Here is a 25,840-nt window from a genome sequence, read left to right as displayed (position 1 = left end):
CCTAGAGCTCTACTCACTCACCTTGCGTCTTGTGATAGACGTGTCCCTCTCGCAGAAGATCTCACACAGTAGGTAGGTCCGCTAATCACATATGTCGTGACTGTAATGAGGATTTAGGATTCTCTGAACCTGCAGAATTATTCCGTATTTTTCAGGGGTGCCACAATATTTTATTGCCATGAGGCAGTGTGGACCACTACATTTTGTCCCTGTCAGAATGTAATGCTTGTGTAAAATGCCATTTGAATGAAAACACACTGTCATATTGTGGATATTCCTGCTTAGAGCGACATCATTCTCCCAAATGACACAACCAACCTGGTGCCAAGCTGTTCTGCAATCTCTGTTCTCGACTTTTTAAGCAATCAGAGGCCAGGAAAGGCAAAGCTTCATTATAAGGATGTGCTGTGGTCAGGCAATGGGAGACGAGAAACGGTCGTTCACCTAAGCACTCAGCTCGTGATAACGACACAATAGGAGAGGCTGTGGTTTACTTTATGCAGTATTGCACCATATCAAATTTCCAGCACGACCCAACTGGCCACAAATATTACAGTGTCTGTAGAGGGATTTGAACTGCCATCCTCCTGAACACAAATTGACTACGCTCACCACTGCACCATCTCACTCGGTAATAAACAAAGAGAACCATGAACTCTTAGGACACCCACAGGGTTCAGTCATTGGTCCAGAACTTTACACGCTGTGCACTACTGATATTTACTCTGTGGGGTATTCCTGTAACTGTCATATGCTGACGACATCCATTTGTATATAAGCCCTTAGAATAGTGCTGTTACCATGACTGACGATCCTGGTTCAGAATCAGGATGTGCACAAAAGATCTTAAACTAAAGCCTAAGATGTCACAGTCCACCCTCATATCACGCTGAAAATTGGCCAGCGAGCACTTCTGTGAAACGGTTCCTCCTATACCCTTCAATGATATCCAATTACACTATCATAAAAATTTACCGAATCTACACATAATTTTTGATGAGCACTTAAAATAAGAAGAACATAGCGTGAAAGAATTCAAAAAATTTAGTATTCCCACCTAAGATAATGCAAAAACTAGTCCATTTTTTGGCTCTGGAAAATCTTTGAAACTGATATTTCGTTTAACACAGCAGAATCTGTGAAACCTCCAGATATCACAAGCTCGCCCCGAAAATTTGTCTAAGGTATGTGTGTAACATTCACTGTTTGAGCCTGTCAGTACTTCCATTGTTTAGTTGGTACGGATGGAGCAGGACAGCAATATGATTTTCATGCCTTCGTAGAATTAGGTTTGTTACCAGTGTCTTAAATACCTCCCCTTTTATATCATATACCTATCACCATTTCATAACAGCAATGCAAGATCTGATAAGTTTAGTATCCTGGCTGTACTTTTGCATATAGTTACATATTTCTCCACCTCTTTCTCCATTTCAGTAACGCTGTTATACACTTCTGTTATTATTGAAGTACACATATTCAACAGAAATGTAATGACGAAATTAATAAAAGACGTTTCTGGAACACCATATGTTTATCTTACAACTATTACCAGTATTATTGTTACTGTTACTATAACATTATGTACTGATCACATACTTTGTATATTGTAATGTTAAATCACTATGAATGTTTGTTTCAATGTAGGTAAGAGCATAAAATCCCTAAATTCCCGACGTGAAATAAAACAGGTGCCTGCATCTCACTACAAAATAGAAGAACCGTCTGCAGCTATAGTTTCTGAAATGCAGAGGCAATAATAGTAAGATGGAGTTGTTGAGTGTACCATTATGAAAGAAACAGAAGACAATGGCAATGAAAAGTTCTAGTTCTGTATTTAATTAAAACAAAAATTATAAAGAATACTTGATGAAGATGTCGGGTACAATCTACTCTTCTGAAACTTTCTTTATAAATGAAAGGAATGTAAAATGATACAATATAAAGACTGAGAGTTAGTTCAGTTTCAATTTTTTAATATATTTATCTCTTCAAATCAATATGTTACAGTGCTCTTTACATATATAGCAGTGTCTCGTTTAAGGTAAGTAAATTATATTACATACACAGATAAGATGTTTAAGTCACAGAACATTCTAAATAAGAACTTAACAAGCCAAAAGAATAATCAAATAATTTCAACTCTTCAAAATAATTATTCCAAGAACTGTGACTTAAAATTAACTTATGTGTAATACTCTCATAAATGCACTCTACACCGTCCTGAAAATCCTCTATCACAGAACCTGACTAGCAGAATAAATATTTCAGAAAGTCTCTGACCATTCGCACACAATGCCATACTATTTACAAAACCTGGCCGTCTTTATAATCAGTCACAAATTCTTTTTCAAATACGCAACATGTCCCGCAACTTCAGTCAAATTTACAAGTCTGTAGAAAAGCTTATATGTTACAAAAGTAATAGAAAATTTGTTTTTTTTTTATTACAGAGTACGTAAGGTACATCTGGAAGGGTACCTACAGATAAAACATTTTTCCTTACGAATCGATCAAGTAAGCTCAAAACATACAGACTTTTACTTACAGTCCGTAATTCAGTGCTTTGAGACCGTCTCAAACGCAAGTTACGTCGCAAGCAGGGGAGTCAAGGAAACATTCTGTTATCTCCATGTCTGGCGATTGTGTAACAATTGTTTTTCCCTTGAACTGGTCTTGTTTCTCTGTCTAACTGGCAAAGATCGGAAGTGAAGACCTTTGTGATAACTGAGTGCATAAGATTAAAACGTGTTATAGTTACATACATTTCCTTTGTGCTACTGAAAGGTAAATATGTTGCTTTAAAATTTTTGTAGGAATTGAGCCCATTTCCACTCTGTACAGTTTGGCAAATAGTGATGTCATCCACTTTTTTACACTTGTAATGCTTGAGCTTTTATTTACAGAATGTGAACATATTACAGACATTGGTAGAAACAATCAACTGATACGGCCTCTTTCTGTGTCCCCTGTAGTATGCTTCAGTAGTCCTCCTACTTCACGTTGGGCCCACCTTCAAGAGCAGACCTGTCAATGAGCTGATATTCATTTCCAGAACGTGGTTTCAGTGTCGTCACAGCAAGCCGGCCGAACCTGTAAGTAAATCAGGCATTAGGTAACTGCCACGAATACATTAAATGCATATGCAAGAAGTCAGTCTTACAGTAACGTCACACTGTTATATTCTACAAAATTCTTTTGAGTTCTGGACCGAGTCGTAATACAAAATGATGAACCAACGATTTAGCCACAGTTTCATGTGGCTTTTCAACATGATTTGTAATAGTACTTATGGAATGCATAGTATTCTAACTTCACTCATATCACTATAATTTCACACAGGTGCGTGAGTAAAATTCTTCGTTTGATTGGATGTCGGCGTTCTCTGGAGCAATAATGTATGATAATGTAATAAGCTATTTCAAAACAACGAATATGCAAAGAAAAGCACACTATTCATGCTTTTAGAACCAACTACGCTTTTCTCATAAACGAGGATCTCCGTCGCTCTTTGGACTGAGCAAAAAACTTTTCATATATCGCCTCCTTCCACCTTAATCAGACGAGAAACATTAGACCGTAAATGGATGTTGACACACGATACCCACAGCAGCTCTATGGCACTGAGTCTTTTGTTTTCACTTTGCTACTTCTCTGCTTATTGTTTGGATGTTATGTCTGTTTTACCTAAGCCGCAGTCTTATCCATATTCACCTCACGAGACTCCGACACAGTTATCGCATTGTGATCGGTGTTTTTTTTTAATGTTTTGTTTTTTACACCACTGTGAGGTGGTGCACTTTATAATCTCCAGTGCCGTAGGTGTCAAGGCATGGACAATACAGGCAGTATTGTGTCAGAACCCTGGCCCAAGTTCCAAAACCGTTGTGTAGGATAAGCTACACCACCGCTCGCTTCTTGCATCTGATGAACTATTGAGACAAAGCAGATAATGTGAATGATGCGGTGTAGACATAGACAAGTGAATTTGTGAATAGCTCCTCACACTAAACTGTAGTTTAGTGAAATGTTTATTTTGGAAGTACAAGGCGACCCAAAAGTTTGTACACATTTGAAAACGCAGTAATTCACGAGATAAAGTAGGTAGAGAGGTATAACCTGACATACGTGCCTGAAATGACATGGGGCTTTATTGGAACCCAAAACAAGTTCAAAAATTGGCAAAAAGTCGATACTGGACAGGAGGACAAGAGTGGCGAGTTGTGACAAACGTATATAAAATAAGCTCCAGTGAGTGAGGGTGGTTTATCATCCCTAGCCTGCCTGATAAACAGTGCTGAAAGGTTCGATTTTTATGTACGATTCTGCTCCATCCCATGTGTGAGACATCTCTTGCACACATTGTATGGTGACGGTCACGTGCTGAACCGCCTCGTACGTGATGCTTGGCCACCCCAGACCTTAATCCATGTGATTATTGGTTGTGGAGTTACATCATTGCAAGTCTACCGCCATCGTCCGATTTCATTAGGGATACTAAAACACAGCATCAGACGTCAGTTTCTCACCATACCTGCTGACATGCTGTACAGTGCTGTACAAAATATTGTCCTTTGACTACAGATATTGTTGAGCAATGATGGCCGACGTGCTGAGCATTTGTTATAAAGAACATCGTCTTTACTAAAAATCAACGCTTTTGTATCATATGAAGCACCTTCTGTTGGTCTTTTCTTTTATTAAAATTTTAAGCAATTGTGTCAGTTTGTACCTCCCTACCTAGATTATTCTGCGAGGTACTGAATTTCAAATACTGAGTGGCATTTGGGTCACTGTGTGTATAAGAACAGTAATGATGCAAATACATTTAGGTAAAAATAAATCATATCTGCACTTCGACTAATACGCAGTTATATCACAAACAAGTCGGCTCAAAAACATAGGAAAAGTACGGCTACATAAAATGAATTTCTCGTACTTTTTAACAGCTATAAAATTACTTCAGTACCGCTATAATCGCACATATATTAGTATGCTCCCGCCCTACACAGTTCCTTTTTCACTGCTTTTCTCTAAAAAAATACTTGTTTCATCTATTATTCTCACGTCTGGTCTTATTAATAAACAAGTCGGCTCAAAAACATAGGAAAAGTACGGCTACATAACATGAATTTCTCGTGCTTTTTAATAGCTTTAAAATTACTTCAGTACCGCTATAATCGCACACATATATTAGTACGCTTCCACCCTACACAGTTCCTTTTTTACTGCTTCTCTCCAAAAAAAAAAATACTTGTTTCATCTATTATTCTCACGTCTGCTCTCATTTATAACCGTGCCCTCGTCTCCAGGTACTAGAACAAAGAGACAATGGTAGAAATCAACCGACAAAACATATTTTTTATTCACTGTACACTACTCCAATGAACTTGTAAAGACGAAAATACGGAGTCTGAAGTAATCTGTGGCTCGAATGGCTCGAATGGCTCTGAGCACTATGGGACTTAACATCTATGGTCATCAGTCCCCTAGAACTTAGAACTACTTAAACCTAACTAACCTAAGGACAGCACACAACACCCAGCCATCACGAGGCAGAGAAAATCCCTGACCCCGCCGGGAATCGAACCCGGGAACCCGGGCGTGGGAAGCGAGAACGCTACCGCACGACCACGAGATGCGGGCGAAGTAATCTGTCTCTTGCTCATCTACACATTGACAAAGTTTTAGAAGTTATAACAAAACAATAGTAGTATCGAGAACCACATCCGTCCGAACGAGAAAATTTTCATAATTAACATTCCACGTCAGTGAAACAGATCGTATTGGTGAAAGGTACATTGACATGAAACTGAACTCAGCTAAAGACGAATGGAAGGCAAAGTCATCTGCGATGACGACGTCGAATCTCTGTGGACAGCCAGTTCCCGCCACCTTGCATTTGAACTTTAGGACATTTACCGGATATTTTTGCGAAAAGTGTCAATGCCGACACTAATAAGCTTTATATCACTGTACTCGTAATTTCAAACTTTCGAATGACAGTAAAAATGTATACCGTTTCGCAAAAAAAAAGGACACGATTTCTTCAATACCTGGGTTGAGTCATGATTCAAACGGATTAGATAAGCGACAAAGTTGCAAATATATTCCCTTCCAAGCAGTATACCGCGCACATCCATTTTACGTCCATATTATCTATTGCTTACTGAAGGTCATCCTTCCGGACAAATAGTGTTTCTACAAAACTGACTGACTTTGTTGTTCTAGTTCCTCTTCCGAATTATAGTGATACTACAGTTCCTTAACCATATTATCGCACCTACTCCTTCAGTTTCATTGCTACAGTGCTTGCCATCTATTGTCCATTGCGCTCTTGATGGGTTGAAAAATCCTTTCATTTCATCCTACAGTTAATCTGCCAAATATAAAAACTTTGGATCTGTTCTCTGAGCTGTTTAACTACGAATCACCCGCCCGGACAGCTTAGCGCGTCAAAGCGCCCTCCTTACGGACACGAGGATGCGCGCCGGCCCTTGAGAGAATCCCACCGGCTGGTTAAGGACAGGGTTACCATATCCAACGAAATAAATGTCGGGCAGAATCGCAAGTTCCGCCTCCGTTACACGATTCGCAGACACTTCCAAACTCGTTATTGCATTTAACGACTTAATGTCCACGAGATACAGGCAGCAGAGGTACATGGATTACTCCCTGGGCTGAGATGGCAGTAGCTTTAGAATGCGTTTGGGGGCGGCGACCCCATCGTAATAATAGCTTATATACAGACATGGTTGGTTCTCCGCGCTTTGTTTTTTGAATCATCAGTCTTCTTACTGGTTTGATGCGGCCCGCCTCATCTTCCTCTCCTGCACCAACCTTTTTATCTCTGACTAGTACCCTACGACCTCAATTACTTGTTGGATGTATTCCCGTCTCTGTCTTCCTCTACAGTTTTTGCCCTCTACAGCTTCCTCTAGTACCACGGAGTTATTCCCTAATGTTTTAAGACATGCCCTCTGATCCTGTCCCTTCTTCTTGTTAGTGTTTTCCGTATGTTTCTCTCTTCGCCGATTCAGGAGATTACCTCTTCATTCGTTACCTAATCAGTCCACCTAGTTTCCAACGCTCTTCTGTATCACCACGTCTAAAACGCTTCTCTCTTGTTCTGGTTTGTCCATTGTCCATGATTCACTACCACACAGTGCTGTTCGGCAGCCATATGTTTTCAAAAATTTCTTTCTCGAATTGAGGTGTCTCTTTGATTCTCTGCGTAATATAGAAATTAATATTACCACTTCCGACCCAACAGTAGCTGGATGAATGGCAGCGGAATGAATGGATGGATTTACCTACGGATCATGCTACACGAGATCTTGCTCTAATGCCATACCTGCACCTTACTGTCTATCCGTGAATGAAGAAGAGACAACGTGAAGAAATAAAATAAGGATTTCCAATTTCCGGCCGAGAGAGTTCGTCCGAATTGTGCAAAGTTCCGATGAGTGTCGTTCAGATCACATTTTGTTCGTCGAAATGGCGCAAATTTTCGTGATCAAAACCGTCTTGACCGTTAAACAAATTTATTTATTTATTACGCAGCTGCTGTCATCAAAACGGAAATGCTGTGTGGCTATGGCGTCCAGTCGGGTAGACCGTTTGCCTGGTGCAAGTCTTTCGAGTTGACGCCACTTCGGCAACTTGCGTGTCGATGGGGATGAAATGATGATGATAAGGGCAACACAACACCCAGTCCCTGAGCGGAGAAAATCTCCGACTCAGCCGGGAATCGAACCCAGGCCGTTAGGTATGACATTTCGTCGCGCTAACCACTCAGCTACCAGGGGCGGACAGTTGCTGTCATTGGCATCGTCAGATGTCAAAGGGAACTTTGAACTTGCGAAACAAATCTCAGTGTCAATCGTAAAACCTGTGCCTAATTGGGGCATTAACTAGCCAAGTTAACGCCCAGTTTAGGAATAGGATTTAATATTGACACTGAACGTCGTTTCGCACTTAATAAGCTTCTTTTGAAATCTGATTATGACTCTAGCCGAAACGGCGAAATAAATAAAGAAATTTATTTAGTGATCAAGACGGTTTTATCCACATAACATTCATACTGATTGTAGACTCATATAGTAACTATGTTTCCTTTATTAACAAGGCGCAACGTTTTGCCATCATCCCATCATCTTTCGGCGATGATGACGAAAGTGACAGGCATTCAAATGTCGCACCATCTCGACCATCTCACACGGTTGGAGACCTGAGTGTTTCATGTTTATTCAGCTCACCGAGAAAGAAAACGAGGTCATAACATGACGAAACATCGCTACATCACACTCACCTCATCGAATCAGGAACATCGGAAGACCCGTGCGAGGACAAGGAGAGCGTCTCGATGTAGTCGGACATGTCTGAGGTGCCGCTGCTGGTCGAGCGGGAGTCTGGGTACGGCACCACGATGGCGCTGTCTCCGCCAGGGCTCTGGAAACCTGCAACACAGCCGTTTGTCAGTGTCGTTCATCAAGGTTATAAAGAGTGTTCCACAAAGAACGCAGTTCTTCAAATACCCTTTCAAAATGGTTCAAATGGCTCTGAGCACTATGGGACTTAACATCTATGGTCATCAGTCCCCTAGAACTTAGAACTACTTAAACCTAACTAACCTAAGGACAGCACACAACACCCAGCCATCACGAGGCAGAGAAAATCCCTGACCCCGCCGGGAATCGAACCCGGGAACCCGGGCGTGGGAAGCGAGAACGCTACCGCACGACCACGAGATGCGGGCCCAAATACCCGTCACTTCTGTCGTAGTAAGTTGGCAGCACTGGACATTACACGATTTTCATCTGTTTCCTTCGTAACCACAAATTAATGAAGCCTCCACGACAGAACAGCATAATGCAGAGTGAAAACTTATTTCAAATATGAGGAATGATGTCGAGGCGTGACTCTCAGACTCCGTGCGATGTTTGGTCAACGTAAAGCATGGAATAAATGATCTGTAATGAGACTGACAGCTAAGCTACCAGTCACTATGAACATGCGATTACATTAGGGTGTCCATGGGCCCCGCATTTCATTGGTGGATTCAGGTTTTTTTTTTTTCCTTTCAAAAATTTCTGGCTGCTCCGAAAGTGTTTTGGGGGAACTTCAAATGTCCCGCTTTTTTATGCCTCCTCTTACGCTACCGAATTTTGGATTTGCAGTGTACTGCCCACTGTGTAAGTATATACGAGTAGGAACTGCACTTGAATAAATTGCTCTATAATCTTTGTATAACTGCTGTTCATGGTTTGCATTGTTGGTAGTACCGATTCATGTACACTGTTTTATGATGGCCACACAAAGTGTAATTTTAACAGCAATACAAAAAGTGAATTTACCTTACCCCTGGCAGTGGAGAAACTCTAAAATGCGCGTTATGCAAGTAGAACTTTGCTATTGGACATGGTGGAAGTTCTGACTTTGTTAATTGCATTAAGACGTGGAAACAGCGCATGTGTGTTCAAAGGAAGATGCACCTCTTCATAAAATACACAGAATTGAAAATTACGGCGAGAGTGCAGCAGAATAATCGTCATAAGTCATTTGAGATCATGTGAGTGCATGATGCAAAGGTAAACGTCTCTTGTCCATTGAATTTTGTCGATGTCATTTGGGTCCCTTTTTCCCCTGAATTATCCCAGGTTTCTTTCTAAAATTTTCAAAATACCCCATTATTTTAAAAAAATGGAACTGACACCGTACAGTACATCCATAAAGAGTGAGCATGTGGTATAGCACTTGGGCAGAGGGTGTAACTAGACCGTGATTCTTCGAAGATGGCACCGGAAACATATTACCAATGGTCGACAAACCGTGTCGCAATATATCAAGAAGTTTTTTTGGTCTCAGCTGGTTAGTGTGGATGCTGCAACCTGTCACATATCGATTACAACATTGGACTTGTTACGGAAGAGATTCCTTGTCGCAATGGTGACGTGAATTGACCCCCAGATGTTGCGATCCGACACCTCTTGATTTCTTCCTTTGAAGAGGTATTTGAAATCTCGTGTGTACGCCAGCAAACCACGCTCACTTCCAGAGGTAAAGGCTGAGATTCAGCGTGTAATTGTTAGTTAGTTAGTTTCGTGTTCTATGGGCCGTTTTCCACACTAAAAATTAATGGTATGGAATGAGTCATTTAACATTCAAATCGCAAATTAATTTATAAATATGTTCTCATTTTGAACTTTGTTGTTTTTAATATACAGATGTGAGTAATATCTGGCCGCCAACGTGAGTTACTCATTACTACAATAGAATTTTCTCTACGGAATTAAAGGAGCTATCAAGGAGGAACTTTTTCTGTTTGTTTTCAAATGTTACTTTGCTGCCTCTCAGATGTTTTATATCACTGGTACGTGAACAAAAATTTTAGCTGCAGCATTGTGCACCCCTTTCTGTTCTAAACACAGTCTTAATGTGGAGTAATGAATGTCATTTTTCCTTCTGGTATTGTAATTATCTGAACTGCAGTGGATTATTTACAACAAACTTCGTGAGAGAATAAATATTCTGTGAAGCAGTACTCAGAATACCAGGTTCCTTAATAACACTATCCCAATATCTGGAAGTGAATGCCACAATTTCTGTGTTGTTACATTCCATAGGATGACCGGTACCAAGACAATGTTCTGTAACAGCCGATTTGCTCGGCTGTTTTAAGCGTGTGTAACGTTTATGCTCATCACACAAATCTTGCACGGTCCTGATAGTCTGACCATTATATGACATACCACAACTGCAAGGAATACAATAGCTATCGGCCTTAAGCAAAGCAAAAGCACACCTAACGGAACTTTTCTCGTGGCAGTCAGAATTTGGACGACTTTTTAGAACACATGAATACAATCTACCGGAATATTCGTTTGACGAGGGAGATGGAAAAGGATAGCTGCCTTCCTTTACTTGACGTGCTGGTCACAAGGAAGGTCGATGGTACATTGGGACATGCCATTTATAGGAAACGTACAGTGGATTGTATCTACAGGCTGATAATTGTCAACATCCGGATCAACGTGAAGCGATACCTCGTACCTTTGTGCATAAGTCCCTCGTCATTTCAAACACTGATAGTTGGATTTAGTCAAAGACAGAGCAGATGTGCATCGCGCTATCGACCAAAAGTACACAGAATGAGTGATGATAATATCGAGGTGGCACCAGGTTCTATAGTCTTTCTTCCTTACGCAAGTAGCATCCACAACAAGACTGGTGGTGTTTTCTGGAAATATAATCTGAAATGTGTTTTCTGACATCCATTTAAGATTAGGGTCCTTTTAGATTCCGTTTACGATGATCTTGGTTCGCGTAAGACGGGTGTCTACCGTATTCCTTGCAGTTGTGTCCTGTCATATATTGGTCAGACTATCAGGACCTTGGAGAACCGATGTACTGAACATAAGCGTCACAAACGCTTAAAACAGCCGAGCAAATCTGCTATTGCAGGGCGTTGTCTTGGCACCGCCCATCATATGGTATATAGCAACACGGAGAGTCTGACAAGTACTTCCAGCTATTGGTATGGTGTTAATACGGAAGCAGTTGAGATTAAATTAGCAACTGAAGTTGCAAATAGAGACGGAGGAACTCTGCTCATGCCCCTGTCACGAAACAGAGGGGCAGAGTTAACGCTACCTCATTCGTTGTTTTTCACAATCGATAACTTCTGGCGTCAGTCGTCTTTAGTTTTGTGATGGAGCTAGTTTACAGTGAGTGTGTGTGTGTGTGTGTTTGTGTGTGTGTGTGTGTGTGTGTGTGTGTGTGTTACCTTTCCGGAACTGCTCTGCAAACCGAAGTTTTAAATTCAGTCGCAGAGCGCTTACTTGCTGCAGTGTTAACTTGAAAATGACAGGGTGCTCACTGGTCGAAACATCGGCAATTGTCGACAACGTCACCATGTAGCATTCACGTAAGTTATTTGAACGTAGTATACGTCGGGGAGAACTGAGAACTCTCACGTTCAGCATTGCTTCAACGAGAAAATAAAATAAAGCAATAAGCTTGCAGTATTCAGCAATAAATTATAAATCATACCTCAGACCTGATATTTTAAGAAGAAATGGACTTAATAAAATATAAAATTTAAAGCCTAAATTGTAGAAAAGTATGTAATGAGAACCGAATGATACGAAAGGAAGATAAAATTCCGGTATCGAGTTTTGAGTGGACAAAATTCTGCACAGCTACATCCCAGTACACACAAAGAAAGGGAAATGTACCGAAAAACTTTGAGACGTCCAGGAATTTTCATTGAGTGACTTTGATACAATGATCTTCTGATGTGCTACCAAATAGTTTGATAATGTATTAGGTATGCAATGTGTACGATACCGCAACGATAAATATACATTAAGTACCAAGCCTTTGAATTCAAAATTGTGCAGACAGCAGCGGACCATTTTCAAGTAGGGAAGCAATAGTCAATGTATCTGGTGGTACCAGCTGTTGAATCTGGAATGTCCCTGTATGTTCCTGCTTACCTTCTTGTACCGACTTTTTTACGATTACCTTAAAAACAATACGCAGTCACCTTCGAGTTTCCAGACTGGATTTTTTCCTGTGGGGTTACATGAAGTCGTGGGCGTATGAAATCCTGGTACATACTGAAAGGAAACTGATTTGTAGGGTGCTGCCGTCCGTCTCGTTGAGCAACAGAGAACAGGAATATTTCATAAAGTGGGACACAGTTGTATGTCCCATTGTAATAGATGCCTTGAGACTGGCTGTCGTAACTCTGAAAAACTTCTATAATCTTACATTGTTGCTTAACATGTAAATTGTTTACCTCATTAAAAACTCAATATTCGACCATTAATTCCTTACCTCGCAGTACTCAATTTAGGATACTCCACCAGATATACACTATTGACCCTAAAGGTTTTGGGTACCGTGCATGTCAATAATGTTCTCATTTTCCCATGTAACGCAGGCTAACAGTGAACAAAAGTTTACGAATTAGGCCAATAAGCAACGCAATAAAATAAGGCAACACACGAATTCTTCTTTTAAAATACTAGACGCTATCATTTCCATTTTTTGCTTGTTTTTTTGGATCGCTATGCCCATGACTATCGTAAAAATTCTGCAAGGGTACTTCGAAATATAAGTAACACAGGCCAAGTAACTGTTACTGAATGTCGCACCATATGTTCTGCCACTCATTCATTTCCTCGACGTTAGAATGCGCTCCTCAGTCAATGAGTCGCTCTACGACAGCAGTGTAAACGTCCTCGACGTCTACGAATCTTGCCCTCCCCATCCTATGTTATCCCTTCATTGCCTAGTTGGTTGGCTGATTTGGAGTAAGGGACCAAACAGAGAGGTCATCGGTCCCGTCAAATGAGGGAAGGATAGGGAAGGAAATCGTCCAAGCCCTTTCAAAGGAACCGTCCCGGCATTTGCCTGAAGTGATTTAGGAAACCACGGAAAACGTAAATAAGGATGGCAGGACGCGGGTTTGAACCGTCGTCCTCTCAAATGCGAGTCCAGTGTGCTAGCCACTGCGCCACCTCGCTCTGACCATAGCTTGGCATAGTCGTCTGTAGTCGATGGCTTTCCTACCCTAACAACGATAACCATTTCTGTGCGGCCTTGGTCAAATTGCTGGCACCATTTCGTTACAGCTAAAGGTGGTACCGAATTTGGTCCAAACAACGTCATAATTTCACGATAGCTCTGTGTGCAATTTAGACTTCGCCACAAGAATCTCAGGGTCTCCCGTACTTCAGCTCAGGAGAATATTTTCAGTTGCTCTCTTCTGATAATACGCCACTCTTGTTGCGCAAGGTCTCAACGTGAGACGACATGTGTAGCTTACGGGGGTAGATCAAAAATATGGTAACGCCAAAACCGCTACACATTACCATTCATAATACGATGTAGGAAAACCGTTAGCTTCCGAACAACAGGTTCTGTAAGGTTTACAAGGGTCTGGGTTCTGTAAGGTTTAGTTAATGCAGGAACCTAAGTAAAGCTTCAGACAACCAAGATCGCTATTGTACCGTATTTATTTTGATGACCGGTTTCAGCAAACCACGTTGCCATCATCAGATGTTCTGCAGTACATCTCACTGACTCTTGACCAAATCCATCTTACATCGTATCATATCATACAACGATATTTCATGAACAGTAGTATATCAGTAAGTCAAGCATAAAATAACTATTACGTAAAACAACGCACATATTTTACTGATTATACTAGCTCATTTTCGTACTTAGCAGAATCAAGACTCCTTGTGTTCACAAAAACAGTCCTGGACGATACCGGCTGCGTGAAAAGGGCCCCTGACATCTTAGAAGACGGCTTCACTATTGGGGAACAATTATTCTACCATAGGATGGACCTCACCAGCCAGAATGGTCAAATAATTCTTGGCAGTAATGCGATCTCGCACAGGAGACTGATGTAATATAAAGATATGGCTCCCCAAATCATCATCGAAGCCCTATCATGTTTCACTCTTGGGACGTAAAGTCGTCAAGAAGTTGGAAGCAGGATGCAACGCTCATCCGACCGAATGATTTTCTGCCATTGTACCATAGCTATAAGGCTTTGACACCATATTTCGGGCATTTACGTCACTGACGAGTCGTTTTCAATTTCCAGGCTCGCTCTGTTATTCCCTGCTTTATGTTGTTCTGGTGGCGACGGGATTTGCAAGTGTGACATTCAGTTGTGCAATGACTTTCGCACCTGTCGGCCTCTTATTTTTCATCACAATGCTCTTCAATGTCCGTTCGTCAAGATCACTTAATACACATTTTCGTGTGTGTTGACATAGCGGACGATGTTTCTCCTCTTTCCCTGTACGCGGTATAATCTTCGATGCGCTGCTCTTGAATCTACAAAAACGTCGGCTCCCTTGGTTGCGGCCGGCTGCAGTGGCCGAGCGGTTCTAGGCGCTTCAGTCTGAAACCGCGCTTTTGCTACGGTCGCAGGTTCGAATCCTGCCTCGGGCATGGATGTGTGTGATGTCCTTAGGTTGGTTAGGTTTAAGTAGTTCTAAGTTCTAGGGGACTGATAACCACAGATGTTTAGTGCTCAGAGCCATTTTTGAACTATTTGAGCCTTGGTCGCGGAAGTATCCTCCATATCAGCACCAACAATCTGTCCACGTTCAGATTTACTGAGCTCCGACATAATGCACTCACAAGTACACAGAACAGTGTTCTGACAACGATTGATCCTTCAGCATGTTGAGGACATTTTGCACAGAGGCTGTTTGCGGTCAAATACAACAGTGAAACTGGCTAGCTTGCATTTCTCGCAGCATTTCCATATTTTTGTCTAACACCTATACTTTCTGAAGTGTACTCGTATAATCCTAGGAAAATGGTGCTCAAGAGCAAGATCCTAGAGCGTGTCAACTCATGTAGAACTTCAGATGGTCGTGGAAGAAGTTCTTGGGTGACATATTTGATGGTTGTCTATCCATGCATCAGAATGACCTGGGCAAATCAAACACTGACAAAACTGTACATGGAAATGATCGATAATTCCAAACCATGTGGTCGAACACAACACATATTCGGAATAAAGTTACATAAATGTATCTGGAGTAATAAATCGAGGACAGTGCACGTAACTAGCTACTTCAAAGGATTATACGAAGGAAAGTTCCTCAAGTATACGTAGATCTTTGACCTGGATAAATAAACTCCCAACCACGTGACGCTGGTGCAGTAGCAGACATTAAAGAAACACCTTTTACCCACTAACAAACATGTCAAGGCATTTTCGGCTGAAGTGAAAATATTTCAGTTGCTACAGAACGTGGACAGGTGAAATGTTGTGAACATGGGTCACACAATAGTTTAAAGATAACTTAAACAGTCAGCTGGGTGGACTCACCTCTGCGTTTTGGGCAGACCGGCACCTCAGCTTCAGCAGAGGAACATTTGGCCTGCTGCTGCTGCGAATCGTCTGACACCTCAGTGAACTGGAAGGTGATGTCTCTGAGCGGATCCACAGACTTGGAGCGGCGAGGCAGAGAAGAGTGCAGACAAGGCGAACCACGGCCCCCACCGCTGACTCCGGACGAGACGGGTGAGTGGTGGTGATGGTGCTGGTGGCTCCCACTGCTGCGCATGGCCATATGGTGCCGTCTCGCGGACATAGAGGTGGTCAGCGGCAGCTCAAACTCGGCGAAATCACCTCCTCGGTGCCTCAGTGACGCGATGGAAACGCCAGAATCGTTGGAACTGGAGGAATCGCGGTTGTTGCCGCTCACTGCAGAAGCTGCTCTGTGGCTAGGAACGCTCGAGGACCGCCGCATGCACGCGATCCGGGCTTCAGTTGCATGTAACGTCGAGGTGACAGCGCTCGGTTCTGGAACATGCGGTGACGTCTCCTGCTGAACTTCTGCTGCCTTATTGGACGCTGGTTCCACGTTATCAGCGACCATCACCTGAGAATGAATGACACTGTCGCAGCTGCCAGCTTGTGGGAGAGACACGGGGCCGTCGAGGGAACTGGGTTCATCTTCAACATCGTCAATGAATCTGGAGGCATCGGCTGAACTAGACCTTTTCCTGTTGGCGAACTGCTGCTTTCTAGAGTCCTCCATTTGGGAGCAAGCGTCCAGCTCGTCTAGCGGCGCGTGTCGCTTCAAGATATCGGCCACTTCGAGCAGGCTTTTTGCCTCTTCCAAGTTGGGACTACTCGCAGACTTCTCAGTCTGTCTGCTACCTAATGGAGAACTTGCCGCCACAAGAGAAACACCACTCATTTCATGTTCATTCGTTGCAGCCGTTGCCACTAGATGTTCTTCACTTTTGGCAGTATCCTGGTGCGTATTTTCTGTGTCTCTATAAAGAGCTTTCACAACTGACTGCATTGATACGTAGTCAGCATTTACTTTCTCACTTTCTGCATTACTGTCTTCTTCAGGAGGAACTGCAGTTTCAGCTTCATCACTCTGTCCTGGAGATTTACCTTCAGTGTTCTGACACGTATGCCTGCACTTATCACATACGTTGATCCTTTCCTGTGGCGTGGATGGGGAAACATCTTGATCCACCAAGTCTGTTACTTGCTGTCCCATACCTGCTCGATTGAGCACGTCTCTGGCGTTCTCGTAGTACTCTAAAGACTCTGAAAAGGCCAGGTTGGCGTAATCCCTGAATTTTGGTTTCATGTTCCTATCGAGAGAGTTAACTTTAGACACTTCGAGGGTGACGCCGGCAGCTATGCCGCTCCTTTCCTCGTGCAGTCCGTAGGAGCTTCCGTCGCGGTGGAACTGGTGCGGCAGACTCGGAGCGGAGTCGTTGCGCACAAACTTCTTGGCGCTGTCGCTGGGGTTGTAGATGGCTATGTCGCCATTGGGGCTGACGACCGGCATCTTGCCTTCGCCGCTGAGCCTCACTTTGGTGATGGGCATGGTGGTGTTCTCGACGCCGTTGCCGCGCTTGCAATAGGGCAGCGTCATCAGGTTCTCGGCCCAGCCCATCATCCTCTGGCAGGGGCAGGAGTGCCTCTCCACTGGACTGTCCGCAGACGCAGACACAGGAGTTCTGGGGTACTTCATCCCGCAGCCGCAGGGCCTCTGCACCGGCCGCGCGGACGCTGGGACGTCGTAGTTTCCATACGGTGACTGAGCGTCCATGGTGGGAGTCGTCAGGTGCTCCCTGAGACTCCTGGGCGTGTCGTAGTACCCGTCAGGAACGTCGCCTTGTCCAGCTGGTCTCAAGTTGCTCATCTGGTCCTGGAAATTAACGAAGTAGAAACATTTAAATAAACATTAAAATTACGCAAAATATTAGATGCCGCGCGGAATAAATGGAGGAAAGCTATCCTTCTTGATCTTAGGAGGATATCTCTCTATTTGCTGCGTGTAAATGAATCTGGTAAGTGTATGCAAAGCGAAATGTTACTGATGAAGAAAGACAGAGGCTGAAGTGGGAAACATGTAGACAACTTATTCTCGTATGAAGTACAATCACAGGTACTGTCAAACTTAATTCCGTATTACTTTTGAAGACATTATGGGAGAGAACAGTGATCAATGTGATAACAAATATTTACTATCAAAACAGTCTTGATCATAATTTATTTATTACAGTGACCGGTTTCGACCACTACTGCGATCATCTTCAGACCAATGAGTAAGAACCTCTTTCTGCAAGAACCTCTTTCTGCTGGAGTAGTAGGCCAGGCCTACTACTCACAAGGGGGGGCCGCCAATTGTGAAATTCAGATTCGATTCATACTGCGAATAATAAAAGCTCATGGCCAGAGGTGTAATGTGGCAAAGCACCAAGATGCACTTCTCAGCCGTTGTCGAGAAAATCGACTGTTACAAGAAACCGTTGCGGTGAAATACTCTCTACGATTAATAGTTTTCTACAGCGTCGTGGCGCAGCGGTAAGCGCTCGGGTTCATAATCCGAAGGTCGCCGGATGGAATCTCGCGCCATTCAACTTTTTTTTTATTATTTGTTTTTTTGTAATTCAAATGTACACACACACACACGCACACACACACACACACACACATATATATATATATATATATATATATATATATATATATATATATATATATATATAGTGGGAGATACGATACTGCGTGAAGAGTTCGACAGAGCACTGAAAGACCTGAGTCGAAACAAGGCCCACGGAGTAGACAACATTCCATTGGAACTACTGACGGCCTTGGGAGAGCCAGTCCTGACAAAACTCTACCATCTGGTGAGCAAGATGTATGAAACAGGTGAAATACCCTCAGACTTCAAGAAGAATATAATAATTCCAATCCCAAAGAAAGCAGGTGTTGACAGATGTGAAAATTACCGGACAATCAGTTTAATAAGCCACAGCTGCAAAATACTAACACGAATTCTTTACAGACGAATGGAAAAACTAGTAGAAGCCGGCCTCGGGGAAGATCAGTTTGGATTCCGTAGAAATACTGGAACACGTGAGGCAATACTGACCTTACGACTTATCTTGGAAGAAAGATTAAGGAAAGGCAAACCTACGTTTCTAGCATTTGTAGACTTAGAGAAAGCTTTTGACAATGTTGACTGGAATACTCTCTTTCAAATTCTAAAGGCGGCAGGGGTAAAATACAGGGAGCGAAACGCTATTTACAATTTGTACAGAAACCAGATGGCAGTTATAAGAGTTGAGGGACATGAAAGGGAAGCAGCGGTTGGGAAGGGAGTAAGACAGGGTTGTAGCCTCTCCCCGATGTTATTCAATCTGTATATTGAGCAAGCAGTAAAGGAAACAAAAGAAAAATTCGGAGTAGGTATTAAAATCCATGGAGAAGAAATAAAAACTTTGAGGTTCGCCGATGACATTGTAATTCTGTCAGAGACAGCAAAGGACTTGGAAGAGCAGTTGAACGGAATGGATGGTGTCTTGAAGGGAGGATATAAGATGAACATCAACAAAAGCAAAACGAGGATAATGGAATGTAGTCGAATTAAGTCGGGTGATGTTGAGGGTATTAGATTAGGAAATGAGACACTTAAAGTAGTAAAGGAGTTTTGCTATTTGGGGAGCAAAATAACTGATGATGGTCGAAGTAGAGAGGATATAAAATGTAGACTGGCAATGGCAAGGAAAGCGTTTCTGAAGAAGAGAAATTTGTTAACATCGAGTATAGATTTAAGTGTCAGGAAGTCATTTCTGAAAGTATTTGTATGGAGTGTAGCCATGTATGGAAGTGAAACATGGACGGTAAATAGTTTGGACAAGAAGAGAATAGAAGCTTTCGAAATGTGGTGCTACAGAAGAATGCTCAAGATTAGATGGGTAGATCACATAACTAATGAGGAGGTACTGAATAGGATTGGGGAGAAGAGGAGTTTGTGGCACAACTTGACCAGAAGAAGGGATCGGTTGGTAGGACATGTCCTGAGGCATCAAGGGATCACCAATTTAGTATTGGAGGGCAGCGTGGAGGGTAAAAATCGTAGGGGGAGACCAAGAGATGAATACACTAAGCAGATTCAGAAGGATGTAGGTTGCAGTAGGTACTGGGAGATGAAGAAGCTTGCACAGGATAGAGTAGCATGGAGAGCTGCATCAAACCAGTCTCAGGACTGAAGACCACAACAACAACAACATATATATATATATATATATATATATATATATATATATATATATATATCAGTTGCAGCAATTATGCATATAATAAGTTGTTGAAAGTCGTTTGTCGTGGAAAAATAAAACTTGAAATAAAACACAATATCACAAATAATATTCAAGTGGATTCAATTTATTGATAAGTTCGTATACACTCGCACATAATTAAAAATTAGTGGCGAGAAGTAGCTGGAGTATAGCACGAACCAGAGTGATAGTTATCATAGAAACATGGAAAGCAGAAAACAGCACGACATCGAGCACATCTGATAAACGATGCGTTTTTACAAGAACAATTGTTTTTTAAATTATCTGTTGGGAAACACACCTGATTGACATTCCGAAAAATTGTTCTATCGTTCGTCAGGTTTGATGCATACCACGCGTATCGAATCATATCGGCAAAAATCGGAGAAGACAATTGGTGGTGGACGATGGATTGGATTTATTTCAAGTGTATATATATATATATATATATATATATATATATATATATATATATATATATATTTGAACTACAAAAAAACAAATAATAAAAGAAGTTGCATGGCGCGAGATTCGATGAGGCGACCTTCGGATTACGAACCCGAGCGCTTACCGCTGCACCACGACGCTGTAAAAAATTATTAAGCGTAGAGAGTATTTCACCGCAACGGTTTTTCTTTAACTGTCGATTTTCTCGACAACGGCTGAGAAGTGCATCTTGGTGCTTTGCCACATTACACCTCTGGCCATGAGCTTTTATTATGCACAGTATGAATCGAATCTGAATTTCACAATTGGCGGCCTCCCGTTGTCAGTAGTGATTCTCCAGCAGAAGGAGGTTCTTGCTCGTCTGAAGATGATCGCAGTAGTGGTCGAAACCGGTCACCGTAATAAATAAATTGTGATCAGGACAATTTTTGATAGTAAATTAATTCCGTATCTTATATCTCATACCTCTAAGTTACTTACAAGATAGAGATACAGAAGAACAGAAAAGGAAAGTGCAGATCTGTTGGATGACGATTAGTTTTTGATTAGCGAAAGAGTTTTAAACTTATCTCGCGGTTCTAAGCGAGGTTGGCTACCCTTATTTATCGTGACAGTATAAAAAGTGATTCCGTGATGTTTCTACAATTTTTTAGGGAAGATGGAGCAGGACAACTGTATCAATTCCAGGGAAGGGAACCTCGTCTAGAATCGACTGTGTCGAAAGCTATAAGTGAAAATCATTTCGATACGTGTGACAGTGGAGTACATTTACCATTACTGTTGCTGCTGAGATTATAGGGCAGTAAAGTTACAGACATGATAGCATGGAGCAAAATAAGAAAAAACATCTACTAAACATGGGTTGTAAAACTCATACCTTAAGAACTATGAGCTCATACGTTAAGCTCATACGTTAAGTGATACTGAGAACACATCTCTTCTACTGCAAGCTCTTTGGTTTCCTTATTTTGAATAATGTAGTATGGAACAAAACAAGAAAAACACATGTACACATTAAGAACTATGGGCACTTGTTTAGTGGAAGAGATTTCTTTCACGGTAGAGAAGATCAACAAGTGCTCATAGCTATCAAAGTACGCATTTCATATATACTATACATTATTTTCTTGTCTTGATCCATACTAATACCTCTGAAAGTTGCCTATCCCCAAACTCGTACTAACAACACTACCGTTACATGTATTCCACTTCCAGAGTTACCAGAACGATTTCTGCTTATAATTTTCGAGTCAGTCGTTTTCGGACCAGGTTCCCTAACCCTTGTCCGTCATCCCTGAAAATTTGTAACATTCTCACGGAATCACCATATATAAAGGGTGATTCGCCTTCAAGTTTAAAAACGTCCGCAGTGACGTAGACATTGCTGCGATAAGTAGTTTAATATAAGAATCACGGGGTCGCAAATGTCGGGATGTACCCTATAAGCGGATGACAAGTATTGAAGAAATGACGTCACCTGATGACGTACCTCGTCGCACGTGCAGGGGTTGGGCTTGTAGATACTAACCTCGCCGGTGGGGGCGGTGATGCATATCGCTGCACAACAGAGCAAATTTCGAACGCCTTTTGTAAATGTGGTCTGTTGTAAACGTAGAAACTACAAAATTACTGTCATCGCTATAACCAGGCAAAATCTGTTCGTATTTTGTGCTCCTTTCTTGATGCCCCTTCTTGTTTTGTTAACAGACATTACTTGGTGAAGAAAACGTAGGTCATCTACTGGTAACGACGAAATTCGGAACGTTATACTCATTTACTTGTGACGCAATACGGGTATTTTTGTTATACTGAACTTTGCAGTAAACTAGAGGAGACCGCGAGACTGGTAAATTAAACGACAATCCTTATCTCAATTTAAACACATAACTGTTCAAAACAATGAAAAAACTTTACCCGCAACACGCGGTAAAGTTGTTCACGTAGTCCCAGGGCCACGACGATGTGAATATTTCAACTGTTTGGTATGATCAGGTGTGACAGACTGATAGGCTCAACTGATGCACGTGCGGTGAGGTACGTCATTTGGCGTCATCACATGTTCAACATTTTTCACTCGCGTTTGAGGTTTTCCCGATATGTGTGGACCATTTGTCTCATATTAAGTGAAACATGAGCTATCGGAAAACAGGAACAAAAAAAAATCTAAACTTTTGAGATGCGGTGCAACAGAAGAATGTTGAAAATTAGATGCACTGATATGGTAAGGAAAGAGGAAGTCCTTCGCAGAATCCACGAGGAAAGGAATAGATGGAAAACAATGACAAGGAGAAAGGACAGGATGATAGGACGTCATGGACAATTCTATGGTACTAGAGGGAGCTGTAGAGGGTAAAAACTGAAGAGCAACACAGAGATTGCGATATTTCCAACAAATAATTGCTGACATAGGTTTCAATTGCCACTCTGAGATAAAAAGGTTGCCACAGGAGACGAATTCGTGACGGGTCGCATGAAACAAGTGTCAGAAGACTGATAAAAAAATAAAAAAACTTGCGTCAGCAACAAACAGGAAGTGTGGTAGTATTAAGATAAGTACCTTGACGGCTAGATGGCCGAGTATCGGCTTGGGCACGTCGTAATTGTCGTAGGGCGAGGTGGCGGAGTCGGCAGAGGCTAGGCGGCGGTAGGCGGCGGCGAACCGCGTGCACGCGCATGCGCAGGCCGGGTTCTGGCAGGCAGTCGGACGCCCCAGCGGCAGCGCCAGGGGCAGCGGCAGGGGCAACGCCGGCGGCGCAGGCTTCCGCTGTGGCGTCAGCGCCGGCTTGGGGGGCCGGCAGGGCGACGCCGCGGGGGCGGCGCGCGCAGGGCTCTTGGGGGGCAGCACTGGCGGCGGCGTGCCCAGCCGTGGACGGTCGTACCTGCGGGCACACCGCTCGCTCACTCTCTCTCCTCCTGACACTCACCATTAATGTATGTGCGATGTTCAGAAAGTTATAACTATCACCTCTAAAAAATAAAGTTCCGTAAATTATTTTTGCAGTCCTGGTACACACAGAACTGCCCGCTCAGCAGTAGAGTAGCATGTCGCAATTAGTCAAAATCAGGGTGGAACAAGGCTGCACCAATCCATGCTGAGGTGCTGGCGCTGTACAACGAATTACCCCAAGGAAAACGATACACTGACAATAATCAAAACGGATTCAGAAAATATGGCTTGTGTGAAACAACTAGCTCTCCACCCAGGTGACAAAGTCATCAGATACCTCCTAATTCGTGTCGGACCTTCGTCTGCCCACCGCAGTGCAGCAGCTCGACTTAGTATTGACTCAAGAAGCCGTTGGAAGTCAGCTGCAGAAATATTTAGTCATGCTCCCTCTATAGCCGTCCTTAATTGCGAAAGTGTTGCCGTTGCAAGATTTTGTGCACGAACTTACCTCTCGATTATTTCCCATTGCTCGATGCGATTTATGTCGAGTGATCTGGGAGGCCAAATCGTTCGTTCGCTTTTTGTCAAGAATGTTCTTCGAACCAGTCATGAACAGTAGTGGCACAGCGATATGGCACATTATCACGCCTAACAATACCACCTTTGTTTGATAATACGACGTCCATAAAAGGCTGAAAATGGTATCCAAATTGCCGAACATAACCATTTCCAATCAATTATCGGCTTAGTGGAACCAGAGGACACAGTCCTTTCTTCTTCTTTCGTTTCACCCTCTTTGGGGTACGCTGGATCAATCATTTCTTTGTGGGTTGTTCTTTTCTTAGGGCCCAGTATTTCTTCATTCTTTCTGATCTTCTTCTCCTCTCTTCTTCCGAGATGAAGGGTTTGAACTTTTCTGTAGATTTGTCTTGGAACCCTAAGTTTTCATGGATAGTAATTAATTTAGGTGTTCGATCAATAAGTGAATTTTCTGAAATCTACGAGGTCTTTCTCAGTATCTTTAAACCAGTTGGGTTTCGTTTCGCGATTACAGAAGAACTCAAAGATTTGTTTAGTTAATCTGTTGGAATTCATTCTGAGAAGATGTCCATAAAAATTTATTCTCCTTTCTCGCATATAATCTGAAAGTTTTTCAATTTTCTTGTAGAGAGTTTCCTTTTTTATGTATATAATCTTATTGTCTTGAAATTTTGGCCGAATGATTTTTCTTAAAATTTTTCTTTCCTTTAGCTCAAGTTTCTCCATTTGGCCTTTGAAATTCATGTTAAGTGTTTCTGCTGCATACAGTGCTTCTGGCTTAATCACTGTCTTGTAATGTGTAATTTTGGACCTCCATGAAATGGATTTTTTTGTTGTATGTACTTTCTTGTCAGTTGGAAGGCCAATTAAAGTTTATTTTTTCTGGATTCCATTGCTTTGCTTTCCACAGCATTCCAACTAATCCATTCTCCGAGATATTTGAATTATTTTACTATTTCAATCTTCTGTTCTTGGACTTCGACTTCAAGGTATTTACATGAGTGCTTGATGTTTGTCAATATCTTAGTTTTTTCAAAGGAGATGTGAAGACATATTTTAGCTGCTTGTTTCTTTAGTTCAAGGATTTGCTCCCGTGCTTCTTCCATTGTTTCAGGACACAGTCCATTCCACGCAAATACATCCCACACCATCATGGTTTGTCCAGTGACTTGGGTCGATAGCTTTGTGTGTCTGCGCCACACTGAAACCCCACCATGAGCTCTTACCAACTGAAACCGGGACTCATAGAACCAGAGCAGTCCTTCAGGGTCCAGCCGATATGGCAACGAGCCCAGGACAGGTACTGCAGACGAATTTATGCTGTCAGCATAGACAATCGCGTCGGTCAGCTGCTGCCATAGCCCATTAGTGCCTAATTTCGCCAGAATGTCCTAACAGATACATTCTTCGTATGTCCCACATTTTCCGCGGTTGTTTCACGCAGTGTCGCTTGTCTGTAAGCACTGACAACTCTACGGAAACTTCGATGCTCTTGTCATTAACTGATGGCCGTCGGACAATGCCTTGCCCATGGTGACAGCTAATGCCTGAAATCTGGTATTGTCGGCACACTCTTCACACTGTGAATCTCTGAATACTGAATTCCTTAGCAAATTTCGAAACGGAATGTCCCATGCGTGTAGCGCCAACTACCATTCTACGTTCAAAGTGTGGAGTCACCGCCAGACACCATACTTGCTAGGTGGTAGCTTTAAATCGTCCGCGGTCCATTAGTACATGTCGGACCCGCGTGTCGCCACTGTTAGTGATCGCAGACCGAGCGCCACCACACGGCAGGTCTCGAGAGACGGACTAGCACTCGCC

At 42.4% G+C, this 25,840-nt stretch overlaps 1 protein-coding gene across 1 annotated transcript in view; it reads right to left on the bottom strand.

Annotated features, from left to right (window-relative positions):
* Positions 1 to 1,959: 1,959 nt before the first annotated feature.
* LOC126237384 (uncharacterized) overlaps positions 1,960 to 25,840 on the bottom strand; it is a 451,256-nt gene continuing 427,375 nt past the window's right edge. The window contains exons 10-13 of the mRNA XM_049947466.1: positions 23,147 to 23,468; positions 15,872 to 17,723; positions 8,312 to 8,459; positions 1,960 to 3,093 (exon numbers count right to left, since the gene is read on the bottom strand). Of these exons, the coding sequence (XP_049803423.1) occupies positions 2,994 to 3,093; positions 8,312 to 8,459; positions 15,872 to 17,723; positions 23,147 to 23,468 (2,422 nt within the window). The 3' untranslated portion in view covers positions 1,960 to 2,993. The remainder of the gene's footprint in view (positions 3,094 to 8,311; positions 8,460 to 15,871; positions 17,724 to 23,146; positions 23,469 to 25,840) is intronic.

Source organism: Schistocerca nitens, chromosome 2, assembly GCF_023898315.1.
Source record: "Schistocerca nitens isolate TAMUIC-IGC-003100 chromosome 2, iqSchNite1.1, whole genome shotgun sequence".
NCBI lineage: Eukaryota > Metazoa > Arthropoda > Insecta > Orthoptera > Acrididae > Schistocerca > Schistocerca nitens.
The sequence above is the reverse complement of the archived record's forward strand: the minus strand, read 5'-3'. Positions and strand labels throughout refer to the sequence as shown.